This window comes from Humulus lupulus, chromosome 8, assembly GCF_963169125.1.
Source record: "Humulus lupulus chromosome 8, drHumLupu1.1, whole genome shotgun sequence".
Classification (NCBI taxonomy): Eukaryota; Viridiplantae; Streptophyta; class Magnoliopsida; order Rosales; family Cannabaceae; genus Humulus; species Humulus lupulus.
Genome location: NC_084800.1, coordinates 96,583,660 through 96,608,286, shown reverse-complemented (window position 1 = coordinate 96,608,286; position 24,627 = coordinate 96,583,660). Strand labels below are relative to the sequence as shown.

At 36.4% G+C, this 24,627-nt stretch overlaps 2 protein-coding genes across 2 annotated transcripts; one reads left to right on the top strand and one right to left on the bottom strand.

The window, feature by feature from the left end:
* The first annotated feature begins 8,259 nt into the window (after positions 1-8,259).
* On the top strand, positions 8,260-11,539 carry LOC133798189 (probably inactive leucine-rich repeat receptor-like protein kinase IMK2). The gene is made up of 2 exons (XM_062236404.1): positions 8,260-10,627; positions 10,726-11,539. The coding sequence occupies exons 1-2, from the start codon at positions 8,737-8,739 to the stop codon at positions 11,340-11,342; spliced, it is 2,508 nt and encodes an 835-aa protein (XP_062092388.1). The 5' UTR covers positions 8,260-8,736; the 3' UTR covers positions 11,343-11,539.
* A 22-nt stretch (positions 11,540-11,561) lies between these two features.
* Positions 11,562-15,198, bottom strand: LOC133798190 (sorting nexin 2B-like). Its single transcript, XM_062236405.1, has 5 exons — positions 14,159-15,198; positions 13,639-13,848; positions 13,229-13,489; positions 12,151-12,237; positions 11,562-12,035 (listed from the first exon to the last, which is right to left on the bottom strand). Exons 1-5 carry the CDS (start codon positions 15,020-15,022, stop codon positions 11,955-11,957), a joined length of 1,503 nt encoding a protein of 500 aa, XP_062092389.1. The 5' UTR covers positions 15,023-15,198; the 3' UTR covers positions 11,562-11,954.
* Positions 15,199-24,627: the final 9,429 nt, after the last annotated feature.

Here is a 24,627-nt window from a genome sequence, read left to right as displayed (position 1 = left end):
TATGGTGGAGATCGAATAATACTCTTAAACTAAGCTTTAAGAAAAAAATGTTTGGTATTTTTATTTTGAAAATTACTAACTTAGGTTTTCCAAATTACAAAAATAATTATAAACCATAATTTTAATTTTCCCTTTAATTCTAGAAAATACCCATTGAAAACCTATTCTATAATTCATAATTAATGTGTTGGTAATCAATTATTAGGTTCAACTAATATTATAAACCTAAGACAATTAAGTCCAACTCGTGCAAATGAACCTTAACAATTGGGCTTGCATGGAGGAGGGCTTTCTACTCTTGGATTTCTCTCACCTTCTCCAGGTCTATACGAATTCGACCACGCTCCACAATGTGGCCTAGGAACTTGATGCTCTCTTGTGCAAATGAGCATTTTTTGTGCTTCACGTATAGTTGGTTCTCTCTCAACTTCTAAAACACTTGAGCCAAGTGTTCTCGATGCTCATCCATCATGGCACTGTAAACCACGATATCATCCAAGTACACTACCACGAACTTGTCTAGATACTGGTGGAATACTTGGTTCATCAGTGTGCAAAAAGTGGATGGTGCATTCATCAACCCAGACGACATAACTCAAAACTCGAATGCTCCATATCGAGTAACGCATGTTGTCTTTGGCTCATCCCCATCTTCGATCCTCACCTGATAATAGCTCGATCTCAGATCTAACTTCGTGAAATACTTTGCTCCACTTAGCTGGTCAAACAAATCAGCGATCAGAGGGATGGGGTAGGTGTTGCAAAATGTCACCTTGTTGAGAGCCCTATAATCAATGCACAGTCTCAAGATCCCATCGTGTTTCTTCTGGAATGTGCACTGAACAACACTTTCGGCGGTCTAATGAAGCCCACCTCCAATAACTCCTTCAGTTGCTTTCTCAACTCTTCTAGCTCAGGGGGTGCCATTCTGTAAGGCGCTTTAGTTGGAGGTTTTGCTCCCAGGACCAGCTCTATCTAGTGATCAATCCCCCATTCTTAGTGGCAAGGCTTTGGGGAGTTTATCTAGCATTTCATTCCCATACGTCTTCAAGACCCTTTAAATTTTAGGTGGAACAATCTCCTCCACTGTTCTTCAAACACAGCGGGTACCGCTACATAAGTGGGCTCTTGTTTCTTCACGCCCTTCTTAAATTGTAAGGCTGATAGAAGCTTCACACCAGGGGTGGTGTCACCTTTGCAAGCACCATCGATGTTCTCTCTCCCATTATGACCAAGCTCCCAATAGCATGAATCAGAATGGCTCCTTTCTCGGTTAGGAATTCCATTCCCAAAACTACATCAAAGTCATCCATATGGACCACCACTAAGTCGATTTGCCCCTCCCACGTGTCGATATTAACTTTCACGCCCTTAGCCACTCTTTTTGTGGCCAAGGCCTTTGAGTTGACTGCCTTCATGTGGCCTGCATCTTTCTCAAGCTTTAGTCCCAATCGTTTGGCTTCAAGCTCCAAGATGAAATTGTGTATGGCACCAATATTGATCATCACGCTCTTGGCCGGCTTGTCATTAATGGTGGCCTCTGCAAACATCAATCCCTTTCCTAAGGCCTTCTTCCCTTTTTTCCATGCTTTTTTAGAGCACTCAACAGGCGGACAGCGCCCATGTGCGCATACTCTTCGTCCTCCTCTTCTCCTTCACACTACTCTTCTTGGCCAATGAGGGCATTCAACTTTCCCCTATAAGGGAAAACTGCCGATTTATGTGGTCCCTTGCAGGACCAACAAGCTAGTGACTTCTTCCCTGCGGCGATGTCTGTCCCATCGGAAGAACTGGACTTTGTTGCCCTCTTCTCTCCCCCACTATTACTCTACCATAACTTCCTAGACTTCTTACTCCCAGCACTACTTAAGATGGTTGGAGGGGTAGTTATCTTCGGTAGGATGCTCTTTGGTGTGTAATCTGTTAAGCGTTTGGCAGCAGCTTGAGTGGTGGCTAGGTCAATCACATGATGCAAATGAAGTTCTTGCTTGGCCCATGGATTTAGTCCTTCGAGGAAACAAAATAGCCTATCTACTTTGGACATGTCTTTAATATCGAGCATCAGTCCCGAAAACTTCTTCACGTATTCTCGGGTTGTCCCGACTTGCTTAAGCTCTCTAAACTGGTGTCGAGCCATGTAGGCGACATTTTCTGATAGAAACTATCTTCAATTATTTCTTCAAATCTCCTCATGACGTGATTGTACATCTACCATTCTCAATGTCATCCTACTTTGTCCTCCATCACACCTTGGCATCCCTAGGCTAGTACATGGTAGCCATGGACCTTCCTTTCTTCGGATTTGGTCCGCACGGCTCTAAAGTAGTGCTCCATGTCAAAGAGGAAATTTTCCAAGTCCTTTGCGTCCCTAGCCCCATTATAGGGCCTCGACTCAGGGACTTTCACTCTGCCATACTCCATACCTATAGGACCTATTGTAGGCACATTCCCAACCGCTCGCATGGTTAGCTTCACCTTTGCAGATAGCTTAGTCATCTCATCTCTGAGCACCCTAACTGACTCCTTATAGTCCTCCATGATGTCGTTTATGGAGTCTTGTTGGTCCTTCAACATGCGCTCCACTGCCGCAATACGCTCCTCCCACCGAGGGATATCAGATATGCTTGTCGGAGTATTTCTTTGCTCCAACGCAATTATCCGGGCTAGCAGAACATCATTCTCCTTCTCTAGCGTGACTAGGCGATTTCTTGTGTCAAACGATCAATAATTACGACTAGCAGAGGATATATCTCTAACCCTCTCGTCTAGGCCATCTATTTCCCCCGTGCGCTTCTCAAGTGCTTCGATCCTCTGAGTATTTCTCACCATTTGTGCGTTCCACAAAGCTTTCTCTAACCTAGCTCTGATACCAACTGTCACGAGTCGACTAGTTGGGATCTCCAAGTAGACGGAACGTGCAACTTTTGCGGCCATTCCAAGCTAGCAAGTGAGCCTACAACTCACACTTGCTTGCAAATTAACTCATTGGTTAGCCACAAACACATCTTGTACATGCAATGGGAAATAACGAAGTATAAGCAAGCATAAAGCAAGTCATTCCATAGAACGTCCACACCAAATAAAAGCATACAACAAGGCAAGTGGCATGCGATGACTCAACGAAGGCAACAATCAAGTAACACATAGACAATAAGGACGCATACACAGGCAAGTATGGATAAATGTCATTTTATTAATACATGGCCTTAATAGGGCAAGGAAGTACACAGCTTGAGCCCCTATCTGCTGGTGTCCATGGTGCTTCCCTAAGTCACCAGGTCACCCCCCTAAAGAGTATTCTAGGGATACAAGGTCTTCTCAGGAACATATATGATTTCTACATGGGAGACATATGCATAATTACAATATCGCCAGTACCCTATCCCATGAGGCTGCTTGGTGCAAGACTTGACTAATGATCAAGCACTAGGGTATGCTCACTTAAAAAATCCATGTGGGTGTGCCAAAGGGGCAACACGTCACACCTAGCATGAAAAAATTCCAAGGGCACGACCCTCATAAGGCCAAGATGAAGTAACAAGGCCCAGCATGCCGATCCGTGCGAGGCTGAAGTGAAGAGGGAGGCCTCGCTATGCAAGGCTCGACATACCTTAGTGCCTAGGTGCTGAGATGCGCGCATGACATGAGAGAGAACACCCAAGGCACCTGCTGCAAGGTCCATATGGACAAGGGCCTTGCTATGCGAGGCCTAGCATGCCCAGGCGCGCACATGATACGTGTAAAAGTGCCCAAACCTCATGTTGTGGGGCTTATTTCCCAAAGACTCCTCAATATGGAGGCTACATTAAAGAAACCCATTATGGCCTATTGAAGAGCTCATAAGTTCTACAACACTTAGTAGAATACAAAGACACTTGGAGCAAAGTCATATCTTGGAGACAAGAACAACCATCATGTACGGGGCATACATATGGGTACAAAATGTACCGGCCTGAAGAGGTTAGAGGCATGGCCTTGACATCTGTATCAGACAAGTAGTGGTGGTTCGAAATAGTGCAAAGAGTGGTGGCACTACCTGCATGCTATTGAGCATGTACCAGGGCTGACACCACAACCTTATGCACCAATACAACCTATGACATTACTCTGACAATGTACCCCTGTACTATCTTGTCCCCTGAGACCACTATGTATTAGGAGCCATTAGAGCTCCACTATAAATAGGCTTTCACCCCTCAAGCAATGGGGTTGGAAAATTCATTGTATACTCAAGTAATTAAGCAATATATGACTTTTTGCTCCATTGTTGTTCATAACTTGTCTTCTTCAAGTTCTTTCTATATTCTTTTTGAGTTGTTTTCATACTAAGTTTTGAGATTTCTAACCTAACGTCATTGACTAGTTCTCACTGTCAGCAATTTATAATTGACGTTGAAGTTGCATTGAATGCAAAAGTAGGAAAAACAATAATTTGAGACATGATCTCATGAAATAACAAAGAGAATAGCCAACTTAGAATGAGTTTATCTTTGCATCACCATATCACAATGTCAGGGTTCACACCATCAAGAAAGTCGTTAATATCACTAGTAATAATTACGTTTTCCATTTGAGCTTTCCAAATATCAAAGTTTACTTGATTGAGCTTAGGTGACGTTTGTTTGGAGGGAATGAAAATCAAGGAACAGAAATGGGAATTAGAAACAGAATATGAATGGAATTGAATAAAAATTAATATGAATTTAAATCTTGTATTGGAATGGTCTTTCCTCCCATTTTCAAATGGAATAGTCATTCCACTAAAATGGGAGGAAAACTATTTCATTGGAATGTCATTTTAATACTCTAAAATGCAATCAAACAAATGAATGGAATGAAAACTAACTCCTTTCTACTCTATTACCCTAACCAAACATCACCTTAATAGGTAGGGTGTGATTCTGGGCTCGAGTTTCCAAAGAAAATTGAGTTTGTTGACTCATCACCTAAAAGATTAGATAAACTTGTGAGAATAGTTGAGTTTGATAACTCATTGTTGGAGGCGCAACAAGGGTTTGAGGATCAGTCTTGCTAGTAGCAAGAGTTGTCATCGTGATTACAAAGTGAGAATAAGATGAGTAAGTGAGAACAAAATTATAAGAAGAAAGTGAAATTGGAGGTCAAGATTGAAGAGGCTATTGATGTCATGCATGGAAGACGATGAATTGAAAACTCAAGCATTAGCCTGCTAGCTAGAGCATAACTTCATTATTATATAGCCTTTGGTACAACAAGTCAGCTAGTTAGTTCAAGAAACAGATGAAATTAAAATTTGATATTTGTAGCAACTAACAACCTTCCAATGTTAACTAACTTGCCATAACTGACTTAGTTAACTTCGAGCTTATTCTAACATTTACCAAATTTTGTTTTAAATAATTTTTTTACATAATAAACTAAAATTAATTATAATGAGACAATAATAAGAATGGGGAAAGAAACCTTTTGTGGATATATGCAAGGCGACTCTAAAGCTGAAGATATTAAACAGATTATAACCGTAAGCAATCAATCTAAAAGTTTGCAAACATGCATGGTCAGTCCTGAGTTGTAGGAGACCTTATGTAAAATATGTTAATTTTATAAAATTTATAAATAAAGTAACAATTTTCAAAATTTTAGAATTTTTTATGTATGTAAAAAGTTACATTTTTCCAAATTTTAAGCCTTATTGTGTGGGGGTTTAGCCACAAACCTGGCCCGGCCTGCAAACATGTCTCATAATCCTTTATTTATAGGTAATCAAAGGCAAAGTAAATAGAAATGAATTTAAATCATTGGTCGACCTCACCTCTTGTGGATTTTAAATTGTTAAGTATGTTACAACTAGATCTTCATGAGATGAATTTGTATCTACTATCTACCTTTGTTTTGGATTTGATACTGGTTTCATTTATGTTTAAGAGATGGTACAATGATTTCTTCATGCTAGGTGTCATTGGTTGAAGATATGTAATAAGACATTGCGTTTTACACATTTCCTTAATAAGAATTTTAGTTCCTACACTGAAACGTAACGACCTTAATAAGCATTTTAGTTCCTACACTAAAACGTATCATTACTCTTCGTCGAGAGTAATATTGTACGCCTCTCTACTTTTTTTTAACAACATAAGAAAATTTTATAGTAGGGATACAACTTTTGTTTCCACTAGTAGGGACATTTCTAATTTTAGCATGTAAATAAATTATAACTTATTTTTTATATGAGGTTATACATTATAGTTATAGTAGACATTCCGCTAGTTTTATGAATAATTTACGGTACCGAAAATAGACTTCAAAACCATATGTTTCACGTACGTATAAAACAAGCTTCAAAACAACATGTTTTGGTGTTTTCGGCACATGTATAGGTTACAATATATATTTTTATATGACAGTGAACAATGTAGTTATTTAGAACCTGCCACAATTTTTTGTGAAATTTTGAATCATTTACGGTACCGAAAATATGAAATAGGTTATTTTGAAGCCTGTTTCATATGCGTGTGAAATAATTTGTTTTGAAACATGTTTTGAGTACCGTAAATTATTCGAAATTTTGAAAATGAGTGGGAGGCCCTAAATAACTACATTGTATACCTTAGGGGTGCTCAGGATTCAATCCAATTACCCCGAACCAATCCAATTACAAAATATTGGATATCCAATTACAATTGGATTTGATTAGATTTGTAAAGTTGGATATTAATTGGATTGGATCGGATGACGTATGAGACTATAGAAATCCAATTAGGAACCAATCCAATTCAATTATAATTAAAAAAAATTATATTCTTTTCATATATATATATATCATATTAATTATAAATATATTTAATTTACTTATTTTTTTTCTTAGTTTTTCGGACTTTAGAGATGTTATTGTTATTGTTTTTATGTTATGTTTATTATAGCACTTTAGTCATTAGTTTTGACACAATATTAATAAAAATTTAATTAACTTAATGTTGTAAACTTAATATTTCAATGACTTAATGATGCAATTGTAAAGACTTAATTTAGTATTATTGCTACATATTGTCTAGTATTTTTTGTATATTTTTTTACTTGTTAAGTTTTTTAAAATTAAAATATAGGTTCAAAGATAAAATAACTAATAAAATCCAATTACAATTAGATTGGATTTGATTGAATTTTTTGGCCAAATCAGATTGGATTGGATGATGATTTCCAACATCCAACCTTTAATTGAATTTGATTGGTTATGAGTAAAAATATTGGATCGGATTGGATGAACACTCTTAGTATACCTTCATATAAAAAAAATAATATTATAATTTTTTCGCATAGCAAAAATAAAAATAACCATACTAATGAGGATATCAAATTAAAATATTGAATCAATCTAATTACTAATTAGATTTGATTATATTTTAATACTCTATTAGATTGAATTGAATGAAAATTTTCAAATTCTAACATTTAATTGGATTGAATTAGTATAAGTAAGATTACATTGAATGTACACCCTAGTAGATATATATATATTGTTACCTTCGTTTCAAAAAGACTTTCTCATTCTTTAAATAATCGCTGCTGTTATTTAATAACAACCACAATAATGTTTAGTGTTTACTGTTGAGTTCTCGAATTGAAACTTTCATTGGATTAAAATGGGAAAGCCCGACCCCCGACACAAAAATGAATACAGTCACCTATTGTGTATAAAGTGGAGCCAAGAATTAATTGGCTCTTATATGCGGACCACACTCACAAACCACGTCACACTTGCACGAAGTGGATGATTGTGACCGTTTTCTACTTTGATTGAGCTTGTGAGCGGATACCATTGGCCAAAATCTCAGACTCTTAAAACTTTTCCAAACTGAAGAGCTCATTATATTAAACAGGACCGAACGTAATTGACCCACCCTTTCCCTTTCCCTTTCCCTTTCCTTTTTACTGTCACTTTTTGTCTTTTCTTTCTCAAATATAGGCTAAGGTAAGAACCTCACATCTCATCATCATCATCATCAAACGGTGTAAATATCAAACAAAGGCAAGCAAAGCTTTCCCAATCATCACGTTGTTTTTTTTAATACAAGGAAACTGACACGTCGATTTTTAAACCTCGTATTAATTCTAATTTTATTATGTTCTAATGACGCACTAAAGCGACCAGTGGCGAAACGGTCTTAACAATCTTACAAGAAGACAGACTGGTGTGTTTAGTGGGACCCTTTGAAAAAGATAGCCGTTGGGAGGAGCGGTTGAAGCAATAAAAGGGTACTCGGGATTCAATCCACCCATGGCCATGAGATTGAGAGAGTCATATGCTTAAAAAAAATAATGTATGCTCAGAAAGAAAGAAAGAAAGACGGAAACAAATTATAATTGAAAACTAGCCGTTACGTCTAGGCTTTGTAAGAAGAAGAGCCACCCCTGCAAAAAAATCTTAATGCACCCACCACAAAACTCAACAATTTCTCTCTCTCAATACAAGATTCTTTCTCTCTCTCTCTCTCCCCTGCAAACATGGTCACGTGCTCTTTCACGCTCACAGGAAAACCCCACCTCTTTGTTCTCACTACTTAACATTCTTCCAAGTGATTAGTCCTGTTTCATCCTTCTCGGCTTCCTAGTTAGTTAGTTAGTTTAACTCTATCACGAACCAAAGCTAGAAAGACCCAAGCTAGATGCTTCCTTCTTCTTCTTCTTCTTCTTATCAGTTTTTTTTTTGGTATTTTAGATTTTAGAACTACCCAGTTGAGTTTCTCTTTTTAGTTTGAGATGAAAAGGGTGACAGATTGGCTCCACATTTCGAAAAAGAAGAGAGAAAAGAGGAAGATTTCTTCTGGGTGTATGAGATATAACCATTTATTGTACTTTTCTCTTCTGTTACTGATATGGGTCTTTCAGCCGGTTTCAGGCCAAGATTGGGATGGTGTAATAGTCACGGCAGCTGATTTTCAAGCCCTTCAAGCGTTTAAGCAGGAACTAACTGACCCAAAAGGGTTTTTGAGGAGCTGGAACGATAGTGGCTATGGAGCTTGCTCTGGTGGTTGGGTTGGAATCAAATGCGCTCAGGGACAGGTTATTGTTATACAGCTTCCGTGGAAGGGATTGGGTGGTCAAATCACTGAGAATATTGGTCAACTTCAGGCCCTTCGTAAGCTCAGCCTCCACGATAATCTTATTGGGGGTTCGATCCCTTCAGCATTGGGGTTCCTTCCCAATCTCAGAGGAGTTCAACTATTCAACAATCGGCTTTCAGGTTCAATCCCTCCTTCATTGGGTTTTAGTCCTATGCTTCAGACTCTTGACCTTAGTAATAACTCACTAAGTGGGACTATCCCACCTAGTCTTGCAAACTCTACTAAGCTTTTTAGAGTCAATCTTAGTTTCAATTTGTTTTCTGGGTCTATCCCTTCTAGCCTTACTGGCTTACCATCAATCATCTTCCTTTCTCTTCAACACAACAATCTCTCTGGTGCTATGCCCGGCTCTTTGAGTAGGAGTCTTCACTCCTTAACCCTTGATCATAACTCTCTCTCAGGAAGTTTACCTGCTTCTTTGGGAATGTTAACTAGGATTGAAGAGGTTTCCCTTAATGGAAACAAATTTATTGGAGTCATTCCAAATGAAATAGGGAGGCTTTCTAAGCTTAAAACACTTGATCTCTCAAATAATGCCATAAATGGAAGCTTGCCCACTAGTCTTTCTAATTTGTCCTCACTTGTTTTGTTGAATTTGGAGGGAAACAACCTTGATTTTCAAATCCCAGAAGAGCTTGGGAGATTGCATAACCTTTCTGTTCTCAACCTTAGAGGAAACCAGTTAAAGGGTTCAATTCCAGCTACCCTTGGAAACATTTCTACGCTTACTCAACTTGAATTGTCACACAATAATCTCAACGAATCAATACCTGCTTCCCTTTCTGCTTTATCACATCTTGTTCTTTTCAATGTTTCCTACAATAACCTCTCCGGTTCTGTTCCAACTACTCTGGCACAAAAGTTCAACTCAAGCTCTTTTGTTGGGAATATCCAACTATGTGGATACAGTGGCTCAATCCCATGCCCTTCTGAAGTACCTTCTCAAGGAGCCACGCCTCCATCCCCTCAGAGATTGAAATCTCATCGACATAAACTAAGTACGAAAGACATAATTCTTATAGCAGCGGCTGCTCTCCTTTTAGTTTTGCTCATACTATGTTGCATTTTACTATATTGCCTGTTAAGGAGGAGGACTGCGTCAAAAGCCAAAGATGGCCAGGGCACCGGAAGAGCTGGTGCGGTTGCAAGGACCGAAAAGGGGGTCCCGGTTGTGGGAGGTGAAGCAGAATCCAGTGGAGAGGCCGGAGGAAAACTAGTCCACTTTGATGGATCAGTGGTCTTCACAGCAGATGATCTTTTGTGTGCAACAGCTGAGATAATGGGAAAGAGCACTTACGGGACTGTCTACAAGGCCACACTAGAAGATGGGCATGAAGTTGCAGTCAAGAGATTAAGGGAGAAGATCACAAAAAGTCATAGGGAATTCGAGACAGAGGTTAATGTTTTGGGAAAAATTCGACACCCAAATCTCTTGGCTATGAGAGCTTATTACATGGGTCCTAAAGGAGAGAAGCTCCTTGTTTTTGATTACATGTCAAAAGGGAATCTTGCAACTTTTCTCCATGGTAAGCACAGTAATGCAAATCTCCCTTAACTGTTTGATTACATCTTAGCTTTCTTTTCAGTAATAACCGTTTTTAATTTGCTCCATTATGGTCTGCAGCTCGAGAACCTGAAACAACGATTAATTGGCCAACAAGAATGAAAATAGCTCAGGGCATGACTCGCGGCCTGTTCTACCTCCATTCTAACGAGAATATCATTCATGGAAACCTAACATCCAGCAATATCTTACTGGACGAGCAAACAAACGCAAAAGTAGCAGACTTCGGACTCTCCAGGCTAATGACAACTGCCGCTGCCTCAAATGTGATTGCTACTGCTGGTGCACTGGGCTACCGTGCACCAGAGCTTTCAAAGCTCAAGAAAGCTAACACGAAAACCGACGTGTACAGCCTTGGGGTCATCATGTTGGAACTTCTAACAGGGAAATCCCCAGGTGAGACAACGAATGGTCTTGATTTGCCACAGTGGGTGGCTTCCATTGTAAAAGAAGAGTGGACAAACGAAGTTTTTGACTTGGAATTGATGAGAGATGCTCCAAGCGTTGGTGACGAGTTATTGAACACCTTAAAATTGGCTTTGCATTGTGTTGATCCTTCACCATCAGCCAGACCAGAAGTTCAGCAGGTTCTTCAGCAACTTGAAGAGATTAGACCTGACAATGCCAGTGCAAGTTCTGGTGATGATGGAATTGGAGCCCCTTCCACTAGCGAGTAAAACAAAAGAAAACTAGTGATGGATTCCAGAATACGACAGGATATGTATTCTGGTGCCATAAGAATAGTAGAAGTAGGTACATTAGTTGATGAATTCTTTCATTCTTCAATGGTAATTTTGCTTTGGTAGAGAGATCACTTAGGCTTGTAAATACACGTTTGTTTTGATCCATTTGAGTGTTCATTTTCTTCGTATTACCTTGTTTTGTGTTTCAATCCATGGTAAAACCGAACTTCAATTTCGCCTTTAAATAAGTACATAACGGCATGGTTCTTGAGATAACTAAAATACTGCAATTGAATCTTACAAAAAGTATCAAATAATAATGCAGTATATGGTCAAGTTTGAATTTTGCTAAGTTTTCTTTGACATTATAATTGGTAACAAAACAAGGCATGTCAATCCCGTAGTCGTCAACTAAAGAATGTTCTGAAAATGGAATGAAGGGGTTCCTTCAGCTACCAACGGTGTTGTCAGCTTCAATTCTATCTAATTGGTAATGATTCTTGTCAGCACATGTCGTATATCACAACGGTGTTGTCAGCTTCAATTTTTGCCTATGTACATTTACGGAAAGAGAAAGCTAAAAACAAAAAATTCACAGTTGAGTTCTCAGCTACCATCTTTAATGTATCCACTAGTTTCCCGGGCTAGTTCTTCCCATGCATTGGCCATCTTCTCCGCATATCCTGCCTGTGATTCCACACAATTAGTCTAGGTAGTGTCAATGGTTGGTATAATAAAATGCCATGCATACAGAAAATCATATAAGAGAGTAGGCAATGAAGGCATTTCAAAAGTAAGATACCTGATTAAGAACAAATCCTCTCACCATGCCCATGAAGTCGTTGTGTCTTTCTATGTCAAGCCTTTCAAGCTCAGTTTTGTTATTTTCCTGCCAAAGAAACATACCGCTCATATTAATCACTTACATAGACTTGCATATTTATTATATAATTGGTCTTTTTTTTATCGAAATATTATATAATTGGTCTTGAGTTTTTCGTTCAGATGCAACCTATAATGTGTACGGTCGTGAAACTTAATAATAAAATGTATATAAATAAAAAGAGTGGGGATGACACAAATATTGCTGAAAAATCTAAGCATTCCAAAGGAATTACACTGAGGGGTTTAGAAAAATGCATTGAGAAGCATAAATGAAATTTTTTTACACACCAACAGAGAGTCTAACTATAATACTGCATTAAAAAACGCAAAAAACGCAAAAGAGAAATAGGATTAGAATTTGTTTCCAATAATTGTTTGTGCACAACTTAGGAACTTATTTCATGGAAGCAAAGCAAGGCTTGTCAAGGAGCATGTTAGAGTTAGGCATCACTATTTCCTTGAGTTAGCGCACTGACAGCCTTGTACAACAAAGCAATAAGAAGCATAAAGTAGACAATTAATATAAATGTTGACATATACAGGTGAGATCAACATTCATGAGTTATCAGTGCAACAAAAGCAATTTACAAAGACAGTTAAGGCATCATGCTCTAAAGCTCATCAGTTAGCTATTGTAACAAAATAACAGCTGCAATGCTTTATATTATAAGCTTTTAATAAAAGCATTAAGGAGCCATTTAGGAGTTAGGCATGTAGGCATGTGGAGTATTCAACAGCAAGATCAGTATATCAGGCATGCCTATTAATGCATTATTATTTGTCTCTTTTCATGATAACTTGAAAATATAAAGCTAAAAAACAACAAATAATCAAATTATGATATTTTTATGCACTGAAAATTTGGATATGCGTTGCAAACCATTACAAGAAAGTAACATGATATTACTCTCCCAATGGACCTCAGATTCAAGGACCAAGAGCAAATAGCCTAAGTTTCACGTGCTTCAGCATACTGCCATGAAGGAAGATAATACCTTAATCCGTTCATACTCCCTGACTGCACAGGATTTAGCATCCTCAGTAACTCTGACAGTCTTATTTAACTCCTCTATTTTGAGCATCCTTGATTTGTCCCCACCAAATATTTTGGACGAGGCAGTTTCAAGCTGCTCAATCCTAGATTGCAAGGAAGCTAACTCAGCTGATAGAGTCTGAACTGTAAGTAAAGCGCTAGATCGATCTGAAAATGCAATGTTTGCAGCTAACATTATTCCTAGATAATCATGGAGTTTATCCTGCAATAAATATGAGAAATTATGTCAAGTTTAATAAGTCAAAATTCTCCTTTAATAGTGGATCAACAATACCACATTAATTTTTGGAGCCTAAAAAGTGATCTAAATCAAACATGTGGTATTTTATCAATGAAAAACCACTGCTTTACCAAGTGCTTGACTGTTTGCGTGTTCAACTCCCCGTATAATCTACTTGCTTTGACAGCAGCAGTTGCCACATTTTTCATGTCAGTAGCTCTTACTCTCTGTGAGTCCAACACGGCTTCTTCTGTCTCAAACTTGGTTAATTTCACTAATGTCAATCCCAAATCCCCCATTGTATCTCCAATGTCTTGTTGAGCTTTTACAAGAGACTCAGCCTGCAAAACACAAATAGACAAAAACATTCACAACTGAAACAGATGACCACTATTAAACTGTCTCGTGTAAGCAGGGGGAATAATGAATTCAAAACTTCTGCTTTAAAGCGTACCCTAGAGACAAATTAGTCATCATGAAATCTGTGCTTTGAACGAAATAAAAACCTTCCATAAAAACAAGTCGTGTTTCAATTGCCCGAAATTTGGTATTGTCACAATATATACCCAATCTCTTCCTTCATACGAGTTCTTTACATAGAAAATTTGCACAAAAATCATAAACAAGATTCAAACAAACAAATTAAAATACCTGTACAGATAGATTGCTAAGGTGTTGCTCATACTCAAGAAGCCATTCCTTCTTCTCCAAGAAATCCGTATCTTCCTCAACCACCATAGGTTTGACTCTGCCCCAATCATTAACCACCGACTGCCTTAACTCCTTGAACATCCTCAACAAGTCCCTGCCGGCCTTAGGAGGTTGCACAGCCACCTCCGTCTGCCCCATCACCTCGCTCGACCTGTCTAGGCTATTCGCCAGCTGCAGCCTCCCCTGAACCACCAAAAAATCTCTCAGCTCCTTACTCTTGCGAATCACTGGATGCGCCGTCAATCTCTTCAAGTACCTATCCAACGCAACCCTTCTTTGCTCAACAAAGTGCTCCATTTGCATCATTTGGCTCTCCACCACGCCCTTGTCAGGCCGTACTGGAACAAAGTACCCCTTGTACGACTTCGTCAACCGGTCCGATAAAGTCACCACATCCTTGAAACGCCTCTGCACACTGAATTCCGATCCGGGTCCGCCGTATTCGGGCATGTTCGTACTCGTCGTGATCAAGTACGTGTAGAAAGTGGTTCCACCCGGGACCAACCCATTGGCTAGTTCATGCTCCTTTCGGGGCTCTGAAACCCATACTTTCAAGAACTCGGATCCGCCGTCCGAGTCCGATTTCGATCCGAATCGGGGACTTCGATGTCCATTTCCCGAATATGATGAGTCGAAGGACATGAATATGGCGTCGGCGTACGAAGGTGGGTCGAGTATAGAGTTGACAGTCGATTCGGAGCTCCGCCGGTCCATAACACCCGAACCCGATACGGACGGCTGAGATGGGCCATCGTCGAGGGGTAAGGATTCCATTTCATCTTGGGACTCGTGAAGGTATTCCATTATACACTATTTTTTCAAAATTGGATTTGCTAACGCGCGCAGAGGATTACGAGGACTCTGATCAAAACTGAGGAGAAGGAAATGCGAGTTATGGAAGTGGAAGATGAACTAAGTTGGATTACACTACACGGCAGTGAACGAGTGGCTTGAGTAGCGATTCAACCCGGCGTATATGCATATGATTTGGGAAATTTCATGTTACCTTAGTTAAATTTTTTAAGTGATTATACCTTTTTTTGAACCTGGTATTTTTTTCATTAACTGTTTTCCGCCTGTATTTTAATAAATTTATTTTTGGATTTTATATTTTGTAAAATAGTTAAAATAAAATTCTAAAACTGATTTTGGTCAATATTTTCTCAACTAAAATTACAAATAATTTACCAAATTAACAATTCAGAATAAAAATAAAATCATTCTGCGTAAAAACGGTGTTGTTATATTCAATTTTTTTTTCATCAAAATTGAGTTTAGGATTATATTTTAACCATTTTACAAAACATAGGGTCCAAAAAGTAATTTATCAAAACACAGGGTCCAAAAATTAATTTATCAAAACACAGGGTCCAACACAGATAATGAGACAAAACACAGGGTCTAAAAAATTATAAACCCATTTTTTAATATGATTATCCAAATATATGAGAACTTTGTTTGACAAAAAAAGTCTTAATATTTAAATATTCATTTTCTTTCTCAGTCCGAACTCTTTCCAACATCTCTCATTCTCTTACTCTCTCACTTTCTCTCTCATTCTAATCTTGTAGATTTTGAAAAAATACCAAATTTTTAAAAAACAATCATTGAAATGGACATTTGAGTGGAAAAATATGAACCTCCAAAGTTTTTGTCAAATTTCAGTGCAGAGCATCAAAATTGCATCGAAAAAACATCGTTTTAGTAAAAAAAAAGTTTTCATGATTGTATCGCAAAAGCATTGAAACATTATCGATTTTTGCATGGAAATTGCATTATTTTGGCCAAAAAATAAGTTTTATGATTACATCTCAAGAGCATTGAAATTGCATCGATTTTATATCGAAAAATAATCGTTTTGGCCAAAAAATAAGCTTTCATGATTGTATCACAAGCGCAACGAAACACCATCGATTTTGCATCGAAAAAACATCTTTTAGGCCAAAAATCAAGTTACATGATTGCATCACAAAAGCATCAAAACACCATCGATTTTGCATCGAAAAAGCATCGTTTTGTAAAAAAAAAAAAATCAAGTTTTCATGGTTGCATCGCAAGAGCATCGAAACACCATCGATTTTGCATCGAAAAACATCATTTTGGCCAAAAAAAATCAAGTTTTCATGGTTGCATCGCAAGTGCATCGAAACACCATCAATGCAATTTTTGGCCAAAACGGGTCTTTTTCAATGCAATTTCGATGTTCTTGCGACACAATCATGAAACTTGATTTTTGGCCTAAACGATGTTTTTTCGATGCTTTGTCAATGGTGTTTCGATGCTTTTGTGATGCAAATCATGAAAACTTGTTTTTCTTCTTTGCCAAAAGTGTGTTTTGTCAATGCTAAAACGATGCTTTTTCGATGCAAACTCAATGCTTTTTCGAGGCAAAATCGATAGCGTGTCGATGCTTTTGGGATGCAATCATGAAAACTTGATTTTTGGCCAAAACGATGCTTTTCCGATGCAATTTTGATGCTCTGCACTGAAATTTGACGAAAACTTTAGAGATTCATATTTTTTCACTCATATGTCCATTTTAGATTTTTTTTTTTTTAATTTTGGTATTTTTTCAAAATCTACAAGATTAGAAAGATAGAGGGAGTGAGAGAATAATAGACGTTAGAGAGAGAGAGAGAGAGTTCAGACTGAGAGAGAAAATGAGTGTTTGAATGTTAGGGGTATTTTTGTCCAAAAAATTAAAATTGTCATATATTTGGGATAGAACTTATGTTGGCATATTAAAAAATTTCACTAAGCTATCATGCATATAACATGAAATTTTCCTATGATTTTCATTTGTTTAAGAGTAAATGGCAGTATCCAATGTTTTCAAAATGTTCACTTTTATACACAATCTTTTTTTAGTGGTAAATATACTCAATGTTTTCAAAATGCTACACTTTTATACACAAATTTTTTTTTATGGCAAATATATCTAATGTTTTTAAAATGTTGCACTTTTATACCTATTTTTAAAAATTATTTTGAGAAATAATAAGAAAGATAAAATAATTTAAAATTTTAAAAAATAATTAAAATCCTATATTTTTCATTCACTTTCTTATTATTTATCAAAATAATAAAAAAAAATAGGTATAAAAGTGCAATATTTTAAAAATATTGAGTATATTTACCGCCAAAAAAAAGTTTGAGTATAAAAGTGCAACATTTTGAAGACATTGAGTATATTTACTGCCAAAAAACAAATATTTTAGCCATCATTTACTCTTTTTTTTTTAAATGACTTTATTACTATTCATTATTGATATGCAACAAGAATAACATTATCGTCTAACTAGACGTATCTAGTGTTATTCTTGAAAGAATAGACAATAAAAATTTTAAATCAAATAAAAGGAAGCTCGCAAGCTTGATTCCATCTAAACCTCTTCAAAAAGGTGAGGTTTTCGCTTGAAAAATAATTAAGATTTATTAGTTACCATAATATACTTTATATATATTTAGGATTTTTTTTAGGTGCATACCTTTTAGTTTTCAGCTCGTGAAGTATATTCTGTTATATTATATTAAATAATTTAATGTTAGATTAAATAATTTGACAAAATGTGATTTGTCATACCTTGTAACATATTATTGAGAGTTACAAAATTGGACACATGTGTGTGTCCAAATGTGACATATTTTGGAGTTACAAAATCAGCTACAAATTTGTAACTCCCAAATATTATCCAATAATGTGTAGACTGTATGTTACACATTTGAGTTTGGATTTCACAAAGCCATTATGAAATATGGTTGTTGGAGAAAGGTACACACTGTGGATTTCACAAAGCCTAACCCACACCGCGACGCCTGGGCGTTTCAGCAACCCTCCTAGGCCTTCTGGGTTCATGCGGGCCACAGTGCTCAAAAACAGCGCCGCGCCGCGACCCCACAAACCCAGAAATTCTAGGTTTTTCCTGCATTTTTCCTAAGCCAAAACCCCAAAAATCAAATCCCAAACTTCAACTAAACTCATACTCAAATCTTAATTTAATAAAAACACCACATAACCTTCATATAACCATTAGGAACTAAGCTAAAACTTCAGCAAAACTTTGAATCTCAATCATTGAACTCAAAACTCTAGATCACCCTAAAAACCAAACTCAAACTAATCAAAACATAATTAAAGCTTAATGAGAATTGCGACCCTAAAGTTGAACCTCCACCAATCCTAGCCTTAGCTCCTTCAATTTCCACAGCATCCACTTCAAAAACCCTCAAAAGCCCTAGGCACATCAAGGGGGAAAGAGAGAAGTGAATAAAGAGAGAAGGAAAGGCTTTATTTTTGTTTTCTTTTCTTCTGGTTGCCTCTAGACTTCCTAAGTCCCCTAGATAGATAGGGCAGCCCAAGACTAAGTCTATCCCTTGCCACAAAAGACCAAAAAGCCTCTAGATCAAGATTTACTCTATAATGCCCTCAAGGGAAAAATTGTCTTTGTGTCTCATTTCCCGCTAATCCTCAAATTGCCTTATAAATTCACGATTAATCCTGACATACCCAAATAATCACCAAATAACTACTTGTTACCCGGTAAATCCAGAATACTAATTAAGTTTCCCAAAATATCCCTAGGCTCACCCTGAGTCGGGTATTTAACCCCGGTGTGACTATTCCGCTAATCCACTCACTGGGATCACCTCGAACCACATATTTCAAATATATCTCCATAATATTGTGCTCTCACTCATAACACATAATACAAATATACCCTCAATGGGTCAAAAGTTACAAATATGCCCCAATTTATAAAAATGGGCCCACGTGCATATTTAATACACATAAAAATGCATAAATATTCACATTACCATATACATCATTTATCCCACATAATCTCACATATATTCGGTTAACTCCACATATAAATCCAATTATGCTCTCCAGGCACGATAATCAAGGCACTTAGCCTTAATAGTGAGTTCGGGACGTTACAAGTATCTTATATCTTTATTGGATGGATTACTAACTATTTTAACCGAAATATTTTCTTTCAGCTAGATATTGAAACATCTTTTAAAATAACAAGTATCTCTCCTTGAAATGTCAATAAAACACTTACCATCATTCCAACAAAGATAAGAAACTTCTTCTAAATACAATTAAAAAGAAATAAAATTAACCTAAGAAGGCACAAGAAGCCTAAAAAGATATGATACAAAGCAATAATGTAACAAGACAAACAATAATAGCATAACACAAACCTCATAAGACACCTAAGAGCGTCTCCAATGGTATGCCAAATTAGTGATGTAGTGCTAAAATATATCACACTCTACAAAAAAGTTGCTCCAATGGTATGCTAAAATTTGTGCCAAATTTAGCACACAATATAGCATGATGGATATTTTGCATCACCATAAATGTTACATTTTTTTATTTACTTTTATGTCATTTTTATTATTTTAGTATTATCTTTATCTATCACTATTAAATGCTAGACTTTTATCTTTAACTAGTAACATGACTTTTTGTATATTTGCAATAAAATATCAAAGGAGCATTAATGAAATATTGATTTTTACATCCGTTTTTACAATTGTGTATTGGAGCATAGTGCTAAAAATTGTGCAAAATATATCATATATTGATTTTTTTTTTGTCAAATATAGCATAATATTTATATATCTCATTGAAGATGGTCTAAGAAAGGCACAAAACTAGACAAGCCTTAAAAGTTATGATTTTTGAGCTATATGGCCTTAAAAAGTTTTTCGATTAGCTATGTAACCTTATTTTTTCAAAATTTAGCTACACTAACCTCCTCCTTTAATGAAACTTTTATATTCCAATAATGCCCTTTTATTATTTTATATTTGTTTTAAATTAAAATAATAAAAAACCAAATTGTGAAAAAAATCATATTAAAAAAAACGTATCCATCCTTCCCTTGTTTCTCCATCCACCATTTCTTCTTCAAAATCTCTCCAAATCCTATCAAAACTCTCAAAATCCTATCAAATCTCTCCAAATATGTAGAAATTTTATTTTGGGACACACTTACATACCGATTTCAGTGACATTGTTGGAAAAAAGTGATTATATTGAGGTAAGTAAATGAGAAACCCTAATTTTTTAATTTTTGGTTTGAATGTGAAAACAAAGAAAGTTGTATTTTGTTGGCTTAGATGTTTGTTTTTTCATATATATATATGTGGTAAAAATAACAATAAAAGTACTAGTTAGTCATATTATTACCATTTTATGGTTTTTGAGTTGAAAATGACGATTTTTCGAAGTGAAACTCACGAAGAAGAAGATACGTAGGTCTCGACTGTGTACAATTGAGCTCGACTGGGTTCAGTCGAGATGATAGTTACAGTAGAGCTCGACCGAACATGGTTGAGATACTAGTAGAGCTCAAGTGTTGCTCATTTATCGCTGGTTAAGATAGTAGTTGAACTCAACTAAACTTGGTCGAGATTAGTATATTAAATTTTGAATCTTTATTGATTTAAACGTTAGAACTAAATGTTTGCATTTTGTTTTCTTACAAGTTTGTTTCTTCATAAATATGTGGTAAACATAACAATTAAAGTATAATTATACCCATATCATTACCATTTTGTGGTTTTTGAGTTAAAAATAGTGATTTTGCAAAGTGAAACCCATGAAAAATATGATATTGCTTAATTCTTGGCTTGGTACAATTGAGCTCAACTAGGTAGAGATATTCGAGATAATGGTAGAGCTTAACTGCTGCTTTACTATAGCTGGTTCAGATACTAGTAGAGCTCAACTGAACTTGGTCGAGATTTATATTTTTAATCTATAAACTTGTTCCATCTACATTTTTGTCAAAAGAGAGATTACATTCTTTGAAAGCTTGGAAGGGAGAAAAAATGGCAAACAACCTTTTTAGAGGTTCACTTGAATGAAGCTTTCAAAATCTTCCAGCTTACTTGTACATGGTTTGAAAGATGAATTAAGGTACAATCACACATTTGGAGGTGGATGAAGATTATAAATTCAAATATGTTTTCCTAGGTTATGGAGCATTCATTAAAGGATTTCGTTGCATGAGAAAGGTTATTGCGGTGGATAGGACTTGGTTGGAGACCAAGTACAAATGTGTAATGCTCATTGCAACAACACAAGATGGTAATTTTCATCAATATCCTATTGCTTGGGCTGTGGTTGATTCAGAGAATTATGCTTAATGGTCATGGTTCCTTACAAAGTTACAATATCTTATACTTGATGATAGTGACTTGGTCTTTATTTCAGATAGAAATCAAAGCATCGTCAGTGGGGTGTCAATTATTTATAGGAAGTCACAACATGGGCATTGCAGGTGGCATTTGTCTTAGAATATTAAAACACGCGTCAGAGTTAAAGGTGTCACAAAATTATTCGAACAAATTGCCAATGCCTATAAAGTTTCTGGCTTTAACAAACTCTATGATGAATTGAAGAATAGATATCCTAGAGCCGTGAAGTATCTTGAAGAATCAAACCCCACACTTAGTAAATGAGCGAGATCTCACTTTATAGGTTGTCGATACAATATCATGACTACGAATAATGCTAAATCTATTAATGCAGCACTGAGGGAACCTAGAGAGTACCCTATCATTGCGTTGTTGGAGGCTATGCAAGCAAAAGTGTCTGAGTAGTTCAACACTTGCCGCAATATTGTGACATCTATCAATACAAAGTGTACACCTTTAACTCCAATGGCAGATAATATTATTCGAAAAAGATTCAAGAAAGCATCGAAAATCAATGTGAAACAACTTAACCGATTTGAGTATGAGGTTACTGGTAAAGACAATGATACCATAATTGATCCAAGTCAAAGACAATGTTAATGTCGTGTCTTTGACCTTGATCAACTTCCATGTGTGCATGAATTAACATCATATAAGCAAGTTGGAATAGAAGTGTATGATTTGTGCTGTAATTATTATAAGTTGGAAACTTGGATCTTGGCTTATGTTGATACCATTTATCCAGTCCTTCAACAAGAAGATTAGGATATCGATGAAGTTGAAGTATTGGCGAAGGTATTGCCTCCAAATGTCCCAATCAAGCATGGTAGAGAAAAATTGAAAAGATTCCCATCAGTTGGTGAGGGCAAAAAATGGATAAAAATGTGTGGTTTATGCGGGCAGTCTGGTCACTCCAAAAACATGCTTCTTACAAGCCACAACATCTAAATTATAATTGCTGATGCACATGCTTATTTTGAATTACTATGGTTAATTTATATCATTGGTTTGAATTAATTTAAATTTTCTTGTGTTTACTTGAGATGAACCCCGACTTCCATGAGTAGAGCTCGACCATACATGGTTGAGCTTTGCAAAGATTGATAAATATTCCATTATAGAACTTGACTGACATGAGTAGAGCTCGATCATCAACGGTCGAGATTTGGAAAGACTAATAATAACTTCATCATAGAGTTAAACTGACGTGAGTGTAGCTCGACCATCCATAGTCGAGCTTTGCAAAGATTGATAAAATATTCCAGCACATAGCTCAACTAAAGTGAGTAGAGATCAACTGTCTACGGTTGAGATTTTTAAAGACTAATAATAATTTCATCATAGAGCTCAACTGACGTGAGTCGAGCTCGACCATACATGGTCAAGCTTTGCAAATATTGATAAATATTTATAGAGCTCGAGTGTCATGAGCAGAGCTCGACCATCCACGGTCGAGATTTGGAAAGAATAATAATAATTTTTTCATAGAGCTCAAATAACGTGAGTAGAGCTTTGCAAAGATTGATATGTTTAATAAGAATAATTGAATTTTAATAAGGTGAGGAAAATGATAGAAATTCAAATATTTTTATACAATCAATTTATTAGGTATATAAATAATTTTTTTAATAGTAACAAAAAAGTGGCATTAACATTACTGTATTTATTAAATGTGATATTTTATATATAGTAAATATGAGACGTAACAATATGTTTAATAAGAATAATTAAATTTTAATAAAAGTGACATTTAGTCTAGGAAAATTATGAAAATACAAATATTTTTATACAATAAATTTATTAAGTATATTGACAATTTTATTTATTAGTAAAAATAGTGGAATTAATATTATTGTATTTATTAATGTAACACCTTAATTTTATTTATGACATATCTTTTAAGTAAAGTTTCAAAATGCCATGAAATCAAACTTTATAAATAATTCAGATCCGAGTTTCCAAAATAAAGATGAAACTTTTAAGGAAAAACATGCAACATAATAAAATATGTCCCACATAGATATCATAAAATAGTAATATGCTATGGTGTTCTTAGATTGTCCTCGTTCATACAGTCCCCTCACAAAGTACACACGCCTTCTTGGAATAGATCCCAACCCGCCATGCCAACACATGATCAATTTTTTCCTGTAAAAAAAATGGGGGTGAGCTAATGTAACATCCTCCTAATAAAGGATCGTTATACTGTGTATTTTAAATAGTGCTAGACTCACTAAACGAGTCATTTGGGCATAATCATGTAAGTAAACATGATTAATGATTGAGGGTTAAAAAATTTGGTCAAAACGTATAACCGTTTCACTAAACATTTACTTCCATACATGGATCCCAAACTAACATTTAAAAAGGTCAATTATAATTGAAAAGTTACAACTAGCCGACCTAAGCGGCAAAATAGGGTTTGACTCTAGTTCCTCTGAGAAACCCCGACCGTGGTGGTCGAGCAACTACATATGTACACATCATCACCGGAGCTCTCCAGCTCATGGATGGTCCAGCTTCCTTTTCCCCTTACCTGCACCACATGGCACCCGTGAGCTAAGGATCAGCAAGAAAACTTAAACATGCTCATAAGCAATTATTAACACGTTACCAAATCATAATAAGCATGCCTAGCAGTAATAACCCTACTCATGCATGCATACCATACATATAAATGACTACAACATCAAATGTGGCCAGTTGCCCTAATTAATGATTAATGAATCATACCGAGGTCCATTGCCCAAAATACATGATTAATGAATCATACTGGGGCTCAACGACATAGGATATGAGACTAATGAGTCACCCTGAGGCCTTTTTCCCTATCCTTTGTTGTTATCCCAAAACTTGGCATATCTGATGTGGCACTAGTCTTGAGCACATGGCATTAAGCTTGGCCACATGGGGTAGACTGGGTAGCCCCTCGACATGCTGATTGGTATATATCTACAGGGTATACAATAATTTGCCGCTCGACAAGACCACCAGAAAACCTGTTGGTCGAAGTGACAGACAAATAAACCTGGTCGGTTGAAAGCAGTTACACTCGCCCAACCATCCGCAAAGAACGCCTAACATCCCTGAAGATTCAGTCAAACCTCCTAGCAAATAGGACTGTAATTACCTGCGTGAAGAGAGGGATATTTCCCTATTAGTTATGCTTAGGTGCAACCCTCATATGGGAGGGA

Coding starts and splice junctions, on each gene's coding strand:
- LOC133798189 (XM_062236404.1), top strand. CDS start 8,737: ATGAAAAGGGTGACAGATTGGCTCCACATTTCGAAAAAGAAGAGAGAA. Junction 10,628..10,725: donor TCTTGCAACTTTTCTCCATG/GTAAGCACAGTA, acceptor TATGGTCTGCAG/CTCGAGAACCTGAAACAACG.
- LOC133798190 (XM_062236405.1), bottom strand. CDS start 15,022: ATGGAATACCTTCACGAGTCCCAAGATGAAATGGAATCCTTACCCCTC. Junction 12,238..13,228: donor GGGAGTATGAACGGATTAAG/GTATTATCTTCC, acceptor TTTCTTTGGCAG/GAAAATAACAAAACTGAGCT. Junction 12,036..12,150: donor GAGGATTTGTTCTTAATCAG/GTATCTTACTTT, acceptor GTGGAATCACAG/GCAGGATATGCGGAGAAGAT.